Here is a 10,062-nt window from a genome sequence, read left to right on the forward strand (position 1 = left end):
GGATGGGGAAGGCGGCGGCGGCGGTGGCCTTTGGGGCCGAAGTGGGCGTGCGGCTCGCGCTGTTCGCGGCCTTCCTGTAAGATCCACGGCCGGGTCCGGGCGGCCACGCTTCCCAGGCAGGCAGGGGGCAGGGGGCGGCGGGCCGGGCAGTGGGGAAGCAGGGAGGAAGCCAGGCGACCTGCTCTGCGCTTCTTTGTTCCCCTCTAGGGTGACGGAGCTGCTCCCCCCGTTCCAGAGACTCATCCAGCCGGAGGAGATGTGGCTCTACCGGAACCCCTACGTGGAGGCGGAGTATTTCCCCACCAAGCCGATGTTTGTGCGTGGAGAAAGATCGTCCCTCTTCCCTCCCCATAACCGGGCTTCCCGCGGGCACCTGTGCTTTTTCCTCCGTGGAGACGGCCTCTGTAGGGACCCACTGCCCACTCCGCTGCTATGCGCTGGGTTCCGCCTCCTAGGGCTCTAGTGTTTAAGATCCTGATTGAGAGAGGAGGATGTCCGAGCCTCTTTCGCTGATACAACGTTTTCCCGGGCGCTCTGTGCCTCAGCCTGAGGTACCCGGGCCGAGCCGCACGGTCGCTGCTGTTCACTGGTGGCGCTGCCTGGCCCCCGGTTACGCGCACTCAGAGACCTTATGTTAGCCCTAGTGGGTCCTGCTGTTTCACGTCCCTCTTTCCTGTACGAGCTACTTTAACCATGAGTGTGGCTTTTTTTGTTGTTGTTGTTTTTGTTTTTGTTTTTAACCTCTGACATTCTAATTCAGGTTATTGCATTTCTTTCTCCACTATCTCTGATCTTCCTGGCCAAATTTCTCAAGAAGGCAGACACAAGAGACAGCAGACAAGCCTGCCTGGGTGAGCACTAGTCCCTTCTGGCCGGTGTCTTCGTGCTGGAAACCTGGGAAGTCGTTGTGGGGTTCAGCCACGGTGAGCCTGTGTGGAGGCCACTGAGTTGTGCATTCCTAAAGGAACTCCATCCCCGCGGGAGAGGAAAATAGCACTGCAGGGACTTGGTTATGCAGGCTACACCGCAGGCAGCCCTGTGCCTAAATGCACTGGGTTATTTGTACTTCAGAAATGTCTTTGGCCTAGTACAAAAGTTCTCGACTACAAAAGTGATCACTGAAGACCTTAATTATTTTTGTGCCCAGGTCTGGTTGGATTCTATCCATCTCAGAAACAGTACGGCTGCTCTCTTAATGAGGCTATGACCACGCCTTTCCTCCTAGACAGACCCTTCTAACTTATGGCTTTGCTTTGCAGCTGCCAGCCTTGCCCTGGCTCTGAATGGCGTCTTTACCAACACAATAAAGCTGATCGTAGGGAGGTAAGTGACGACAGCTACCTACCTCAGCGTCTGCTTCAGCCCTTACCCACCAGGACAGTGGTGGTGTCCGCCACACGTCTTTCTCATTCTTTTCCCTTTATCTTCACTCTGATTTTTCTTTTCTCATTCAACGCTTACTCCCTTCCCCATACCTCAGTCCTCCAGGTGACACCTGGGCTCTTTTCTGCCCTGAACAGCATTTCCCACCAACGGCCACAGCAGAGGCGGTCAGTGTCCTCTTGAGCACCTCCTGAAGCTGCAGTGTCATTTGCTGTTTGCCCTAGAAAGTAATCATGTACTGGAGTGGGGTTTTTCCCCTAATTTAAATGCTGACCTTGGAAGTAAGACTTTTCTCTTAGTGTGGTGACTATACTAATCCAGTTACTTTATTTTGCCTGGGGCACTGTTTGACCAATAGTTAACAGGATTATTAATGTCTGCTACAGCTGAAAAATCATTTCTGGAGTTAATGATTTACGTTCCAACCGTGCTTCTTGCTTCTAGGCCACGCCCAGATTTCTTCTACCGCTGCTTCCCTGATGGTCTAGCCCATTCTGACTTGATGTGTACAGGGGATAAGGACGTGGTGAATGAGGGCCGAAAGAGCTTCCCCAGTGGACATTCTTCCTGTATGACTATCGTATGGACTCTACCCCTATGCTTGTTTTCATGTAATTGAATTTAACCTAGAAAGTTAGTAGGGATGGGAAAATCTGACTACTCTTGTTTCTAGAATTTGGAAACCCCGCCCCCCCTTGGAAACCCCCCCACTTCTTTAGTAACTCCACAGTTTAGCAAGTCTGAGCCTTGACTATCTGGGTAAATATTACAGAACAGAAAGAATTTACCTTTATGAGATTTGCACATTTAATTATTATTATATTATTTGCCTAGATCCTGCAATCTTGTACTAGCAATAAAAATACCTTTAACGAAGAGTTTGTATGTGTCAGGTGCTTTGAAGCATTTTCATTTACCTAATTATAGCTCACAATAAATCCAGTGAGGTGGGGACTATTATTTTTATGAGTCCCATTTATAGATGAGGAAACTAAAGCATCAACAAGTTAATTCATATAGCTAGTATTCTGAAAACTATACTCTGATAAAACATGAACTTTGGGGCACTAAGTCCTTCATTTTTCTTTTTGTTTCCCTTTCCTTCACAATGATTTACACTAGAAGTATACACAAAAAAGGATTAAAACATCCTCATGGCCGCGTGTGGTGGCTCATACCTGTAATCCCAGCAATTGGGAGGCCAAGGCATGCAGGTCACTTGAGGCCAGGAGTTCGAGACCAGGCTAACCAACATGGTGAAATCCCATCTCTACTAAAAATAAAAAAAATTAGCCGTGCATGGTGGCACACGCATGTAGTCCCAGTTACTCAGGAGGCTGAGGCAGGAGAATCGCTTGAACCCAGATGGTGGAGGTTGCAGTGAGCCAAGATGGTGCCACTGCACTCTAGCCTGGACGACAGAGCAAGACTCTGTCTCAAAAATAAATAAATTAATTAAAACATACTCATGCTTCCTAGCCTCCTATGTGGAGATGAATGAGGTAGCTTCCTTTAAAAGACACACCACTTAAAAGTTTTTCTTGTTCCAGTTGCATTTGCTGGTCTGGCCTTTGCTTCCTTCTACCTGGCAGGGAAGTTACACTGCTTCACACCACAAGGCCGTGGGAAATCTTGGAGGTTCTGTGCCTTTCTGTCACCTCTACTTTTTGCAGCTGTGATTGCACTGTCCCGCACATGTGACTACAAGCATCACTGGCAAGGTAAGCAAAGTACTCAAGCCATGGAAGTTTGCGTATTTCACTCATTTTATTCCTAGCACCTAGCACAGAGGAGACGGTTACCAAATATCTGCTGAATGAACAAAATAATGAATATGGATGGTCTGGGTTCTATACTAAGAATATACATTTTAAATTATAGGAAAGATAAGACAAAAAGAGTTTACCAAAGATATCCTAATTTTTCCATTATTTGAAGCATTGTAAGTTCAAGTTAAACTGCATCTACAGGAAATTTAAAATCTCAGAGTTCAATTTACTCTCTCAAAAATTAGGTTCATTGTCATAGGACTTTTGTTCAAAAATATAAGTAAAATTCAAGAAAACGTAAAATTATAATTAAACCAAACAAGTTTAAGCTGAATGCTATAGTAAGTAAAATATCCAAATTGTAGAACACCTGGCTGGGCGTGGTGGCCCACCCGTGTAATTCCAGCACTTTGGGAGACTGAGGCAGGCAGATCGCCTGAAGTCAGGAGTTCAAGACCAGCCTGGCCAACATATTGAAACCCCATCTCTACTAAAAATACAAAAACTGAGGCCAGGCGCAGTGGCTCATGCCTGTAATCCCAGCACTTTGGGAGGGTGAGGTGGGTGGATTACCTGAGGTCAGGAGTTCAAGACCAGCCTGACCAACAGAGTGAAATGCTATCTCTACTAAAAATACAAAATTAGCCGGGCGTGGTGGCACATGCCTTTCATCCCAGCTGCTTGGGAGACTGAGGCAGGAGAATGGCTTGAACCTGGGAGGTAGAGGTTGCAGTGAGCCGACATCGCACCACTGTACTCTAGCCTGGGCAATGAGAGCAAAACTCTTGTCTCAAAAATAAATAAATATATAAATAAAAATATAAAAATTAGCCAGGCATGGTGGCACATGCTTGTAGTCCCAGCTACTCAGAAGGCTGTGGCAGGAGAATCGCTTGAACCCAGGAGGTGGAGGTTGCAGTGAGCTGAGATCACGCCACTGCTCTCCAGTCTGGGTGACAGAGTGAGACTCTGTCTAAAAAAAATAAAAAATTATAGAATACCTTCAAAACCACAATTCCAAAAAAACGTTGGAAGTACTACCCACAGGTCCTCAGGAACCCTATTTTAAATAAACTAGTTTTCTGCAAAGAGAAGCAACTCTTTTTTTTTTTTTTTTTTTTTTGAGCAATTCTCCTGCCTCAGCCTCCTGAATAGCTGGGATTACAGGCATGCACCACCAGGCCCGGCTAATTTTTGTATTTTTAGTAGAGACAGGGTTTCACTTGGTCAGGCTGGTCTCGATCTCCTGACCTCATGATCCGCCTGCCTCGTCCTCTCAAAGTGCTGGGATTATAGGCGTAAGCCACTGCGCCCGGCGAGAAGCAACTCTTAAAATACTTTATTCCTTCCTCCAGGACCCTTTAAATGGTGAAAATGGATAGATGAATAGCAGTAAGTGGACCTTTGTTACTCTTCTGAGTTAGAAAAATTCTAATTTAGTACACTCAGAACAAAGCTTATTTTACTTACTTAAGATGTGTTTTGATTTGGTATTCAGAGAGCAACCTGACAATGATAATCCTGTAACTATGATAAAATTGAGAATAAAAATATTTTATTTAGAAACCATAAATCTGGAATTGAGGTTACTTTAAGCCCCACAGTAGAGTATCCTGGAGGGCCAGGTCCTCTATGCTACACGTGTTTGTAATAGGATTTGGGAGCCTAATATTAAGAGAAGACCTTGTTTCCACTCTCTTCAGATGTACTAGTTGGATCCATGATTGGAATGACATTTGCCTATGTCTGCTATCGGCAGTATTATCCTCCTTTGACTGATGCAGAATGCCATAAACCATTTCAAGACAAACTTGCACTTTCCACTGCACAGAAGAAGCCTGGGGATTCTTATTGTTTTGATATTTAAAAATTGAATCTGGCTGGGCATGGTGACTCATGCCTGTAATCACAACACTTTGGGAGGCCGAGGAGGCTGGATCACCTGAGGTCAGGAGTTCGGGACCAGCAGGGCCAACATGGTGAAACCCTGTCTCTACTAAAAATACAAAAATTAGTCGGGAGTGGCGATGTGCCTGTAATCCCAGCTACTCGGGAGGCTGAGGTGGAAGAATTGCTTGAACCTGGGAGGCGGAGGTTCCAGTGAGCCAAGATCTTGCCACTGCACTCCGGCCTAGGCAACAGAGCGAGACCCCTCCCCCCCCCAAAAAAAAAAAAATTGAATCTACCTTAATGGAAAACAGGTGAACTAGCCCTCCTAACTGGACCATGCACAAGACAAGAAATTCTGGCCTTTTTTTCCTCTTCCAAGGTGCAAGTGAGGACATAAGCCACACTGTATTCTGCCTCCAAATGATTACACACTTTTGTCCCTGCTCACACAGATCTATCTTGAGGAGTTACGGTTCTTTTCTACTACTGTATGCCATACATTCTAGTAAAAGGATCTTTCAAAGGTGTCCAACACCTTATAAATCTGGTCTATCAGACTGATATCTGAAGATCTACAGTGTTTTTACATTTAATTTAAATGCCATTCTTAGAAGGATCTTGTCACAAAGAAGCCTTTCTATAGCCCCATCTTATCTCAGAAGCTAATTATCAAAACTTAATTTCCATTTCGTATAGCTCAAGATCTTAAAATCTAGGGCATGGCCAACTAAATTACTTTGATTCTGTTTACCTTCTCTGATGACAATTCCATCAAGCCTTAAATAGGAAAATGTCGAATCTGGGGTAATTTATCACTTTTGTGCACGTCTTATCTGAGTCCAGCCATCTGGTACTACTGTACATTTTGAACACCATGGGCATAAACAATTTGTTGAATTACTAAGTGAACACAATAATAAAGAAGAAAATGGTCAGGAGTGTGGTTTCAGCACTACTAACAGATGACTGTTTCTACCTCATTTGACCATAACTGTGCTCGTGAGCTTCCTTCCTTCCATTCATGACTGAAGATCTGCTCAAATGCACCAACACTGCCAAGTGACTAAGGCAGAAAAGAAAAATGACAGGTATCATCATCTGAAGGACAGATGAATCTTTTTCTGCCTCTTCTTCACAATGGGATATAAGGAACAATTATAGGATGTCATCAGAACTGATGCCATAGGACCTACAGCTCCCTTTCTCTTTATTGTGATTGTACTTTAAATATGACCTTGTCTTTTATGTGTATCTTCCTGTATTTTCAATGTATCTTTTTCCTTCAGTAAACCTGATATTCAAATAAAATGGTAAATGTGTGCTTTTTTAAATATTTAAATTACATTAAGGGGCTGGAACTTTAGTAAAGCAAAACACTGAATTCCCTATCCACCATAAGTGATTCAACAGCTGTTATCTATAGTACTGGCTAATATTTACAAATACCAGAGGAAAGTCTCTTATAATTGCCATGCTTTAAATTCTGAACTTAAATTCTGCCTATGACAATGAAAATACCAGTCAACGGGAAAGAATTTACATATCAGTTCTTTGCCCAAAACTTATTTTTTTGTTTTAGTAATACATAAAGGCAGAGAAAATTGTGACTGTACTGATTTTCTTGACTTTGTGACAGGTGAGTCCAGGTAAAAGTAGGCCACTAGTCAGTATGGTTCCATTTTAGTATTTACTAAAGTTTTAAATATAATCACGTAAAAAACAAACATTTCAAAAGTGCAAAATATCAGAAATCTAATCAGTGCTATTAATCTTTCCATGCAAACAATCTCTTTTGCTGAGATAAGTGATACTAGTTCTGCAGCTGGGAATATGTACAAAATGATGCTGTACCAGAGTTTAAAAATAGGCTTGGTCTAGAGATGGCACATGATACAAATGAAGCAGTGCAAATAATATATGACTAAATACAGGATTTCAATCAAGCTTATTATCCTGGGAATATACAGCTATAATACCATGAATAGACAAGATATAAAGTTCTTTCACAGTTACGCACCCTTCACCACTAGGAAAGAAACATTCCTTAATACAAAGAGTAGTTTATCTGGCTATCCAGGGCTATGCTGTCCATCTTTGGTTACAGGGACTCCCTCTGCTTATCCTTTGGTTTACTCTTAAACAGCACCTATTCTGCCAATAGGAAGAGTAAACATAAATTTGAAGACCACAACTTGGCAAAAGCTTCCCCTTAATATACGGTGAATACTTAATTCTCAATAACTCAGAGTTTATATACTTTTAAAAAAATAAAGTATTCCATATATCTGAAACTTAGTGGCATACTTAGCATTAGGCTACAAGGAGATGACAAAGAAAGGCATGCCTGACCTATACCCCAACCTTACCTCTACAGTCTCCACGGTGACAGTAATTACCTTTCATTTTCCTTTTCTCTCCAGAAAGGGATAAAGATCACTGCTGTCTAAGGAATGGCTTAGTAAATATTAAATGCCAGTGGCTTTGGAAACCATAACATTTATAAAAAAATTTATAAACAATAAACCACAGCTCGCCTGCCTTTGCCACTCTATAAACAGAGGCCTGTGGAATCTGAGAGCAAGTATAAAGGACTATCATAAAGAGAACTACAAAGACAGTGACAAACTCTGACCAATGAAGAAGAAAGATCTACAGCAAAGTAGTGAAAAGATGCCTTCACAAAATCAGTGTGCAGTCACTTGTGTTCTTAGAAGTAAACCTCACTTCATATGTTCCAGACTCGGCTGACACTGACTCTGCAATAGCTGTTTCTTGGCCCCTACAGAAATAAGTTTTTCTTTCAGAAAGAAGTTAAACATTTCCCTCTAGCCAAACCTATGCTGCCCATGCCAAGAGCCTTTTAAATATGCTTTGCGGATTATGGATGCCTAAGAAGGAAGGAGGATACACAATACTACCTTAGCCCAAGTAGAAATGGCAGGTGACAAATTCTGTTTCACCATAAAGGCACCACTAGAAGATTTTATTTAGAACCTCAGCAGCCTGTGCAGGCTACGTAATTTCAGGTTCATCAGCTTTTACAACTACTTTCAACATAAGAATAGAAGCTATTAGCAAATAACTTCTATCAAATATAAAAGGGAGGCCTAGGATATACAACATCTTTGCTTTATAAAGATGCACCTAACATGAACTAACTTGTCAACTTTAGACTCTTACAGCAGCTCAAACAGTTGCAAAAACAATGAACATTAGTGATTTCTGGCAATAAGTCTGTCAGTCAGTTCTAAGAGAGTAAACAACACTTTTTTAAAGCTACATTTTAGTCTTTCTTCATATACTACACGTAAGAAAGAAATGCAGGTTAAAAAATAAATCACCCGAAAGTCTTTTTCATATCCACTGAGACTTAGCCTTCAGTTCAATACAAACAAGAGATAAGTGTACTCCAAAATGCCTTCTAAATCTCAAGAATCTGTTTCCAAACTAGAACATTTTCTAAAGATAAGCAGTAAGTTCCTTAAAAACATGTCTATGCCACCCAAAACAAATCAAACCCAAAATAGGCTATACACCATGTCAAGTACTAATCAATAAAGTGTGGCACCTACAAACTATCATCAAAGAATTAAAGATACAAACCACCCCCAGCTATGAAGAAAAAATGGCAAGTGTTTATATGAAGCCATTGGTTAAAAGTAATAAGGCCTTTTGCTTTTCCATTCATTTCCAAAGAGGAAGATTATCTTCCAAAGACCACAGTGGTGAGTAAGTGGCAGGCAACATGCAGGAAATGACGCAGCTGAGGAGAGGAAAATTGCAGCAACAAACAGGTGGATTTTCTGGGGAAGGATCCCTCAATGTCCGTCTAGGGAAGAAAGTGGGAGAAGAGCTGCAGTCACAACTGGAAGGCAACCACAGAGAATGCCAGAGTCGAATATACAGACTTTGTAATCTCACATCTAAAAGGCTGAGTAATTTAAATCTCAGGATGGGTGGTTGGTTATTAAAATCATAACTGTTGCCACAGTAATTCTTAGTAACAGAACCATTAAGACTCTGAGTTTAGATCCTAAAAAATGACAGGTGTCATTGGACAAAATCTCTAGCAAAACAGACATACACTAATCTTCCTCTAAATGGGCTACTGTGTTTTTTTCCCCATAAATTTCTACCAGTCCCTCTAAAAATGAATAACAGTCTAGATCCTGGTGACAAACAATAGCAAGTATATTTACAAAGAGCTTGAGGCTCCATCACTCATTATAACATGTTAATATGTAAGAATTACACTACATACATGACATTTTAAAACTTACATTAAGCAGGCATAGATGGGTCATTTTCACTGTAAAGGCTGATCAAGGAAGATACCCTGGGTTTGGTAGATCTCTTTGAGGACCAGCAATACTGTATCTTCAGACTCCCTATAAAGAAAAAAATTATATTGAGAAAAGGAACTAACATTTGTGCCAAATGTTTTACATATATTATCTCATTTAATCCATACAACCATTTTGCAAGTTTATTTTTCACTTCTGCAAAGAAATTAGATTCAGAGGTAATGTAATTGGCAGTGGTTTGGAAGGTGACCTAGCAAAGAACTCTGGCATTAAATCTAGTAATATAAAAAAGCTAGTAAGAGAGGCCAGGTGCGGTGGCTCATGCCTGTAATCCTAACACTCTGGGAGGCTGAGGTGAACAAGTCACTACAGGTCTGGAGTTTGAGCCAGCCTGGCCAACATGGTGAAACCCCGTATCCACTAAAAATACAAAAACTAGGGCCAGGCACGGTGGCTCACGCCTGTAATCCCAGCATTTTGGGAGGCCGAGGTGGTCGGATCACGAGGCCAGGAGTTCGAGACCAACCTGGCCAATATGGTGAAACCCCATCTCTGCTAAAAATACAAAAATTAGCAGGGTGTGGTGGTACACACCTGTAGTCCCAGCTACTGGGAAACTGAGGTAGAAAAATCGCTTGAACCTGGGAGGTGGAGGTTGCAGTGAGCCGAGATCACGCCACTGCACTCTAGCCTGGGCGATAGGCGAGACTCCCTCT

The 10,062-nt window shown here is 42.2% G+C and overlaps 2 protein-coding genes across 3 annotated transcripts in view; one reads left to right on the plus strand and one right to left on the minus strand.

Moving 5' to 3' along the window:
* PPAPDC1B (phosphatidic acid phosphatase type 2 domain containing 1B) lies at positions 1–6,350 on the plus strand. Of its 2 annotated transcripts, none has more exons than XM_011960695.1 (7): positions 1–76; positions 208–316; positions 761–851; positions 1,260–1,323; positions 1,828–1,952; positions 2,934–3,104; positions 4,856–6,350. In XM_011960695.1, exons 1-7 carry the CDS (start codon positions 3–5, stop codon positions 5,017–5,019), a joined length of 798 nt encoding a protein of 265 aa, XP_011816085.1. In that variant the 5' UTR covers positions 1–2; the 3' UTR covers positions 5,020–6,350. The 2 variants fall into 2 exon arrangements, with proteins under 2 accessions (XP_011816085.1, XP_011816086.1); XM_011960696.1 differs by lacking the exon at positions 4,856–6,350 and adding an exon at positions 4,508–4,718.
* A 360-nt stretch (positions 6,351–6,710) lies between these two features.
* LOC105525161 (phospholipase DDHD2) overlaps positions 6,711–10,062 on the minus strand; it is a 22,922-nt gene continuing 19,570 nt past the window's right edge. Inside the window, exons 8-9 of the mRNA XM_011960694.1 lie at positions 9,323–9,430; positions 6,711–8,907 (exon numbers count right to left, since the gene is read on the minus strand). Of these exons, the coding sequence (XP_011816084.1) occupies positions 9,349–9,430 (82 nt within the window). The 3' untranslated portion in view covers positions 6,711–8,907; positions 9,323–9,348. The remainder of the gene's footprint in view (positions 8,908–9,322; positions 9,431–10,062) is intronic.

The sequence above is a fragment of the Colobus angolensis genome, unplaced genomic scaffold (genome assembly GCF_000951035.1).
Source record: "Colobus angolensis palliatus isolate OR3802 unplaced genomic scaffold, Cang.pa_1.0 Scaffold52, whole genome shotgun sequence".
Taxonomy (NCBI): domain Eukaryota; kingdom Metazoa; phylum Chordata; class Mammalia; order Primates; family Cercopithecidae; genus Colobus; species Colobus angolensis.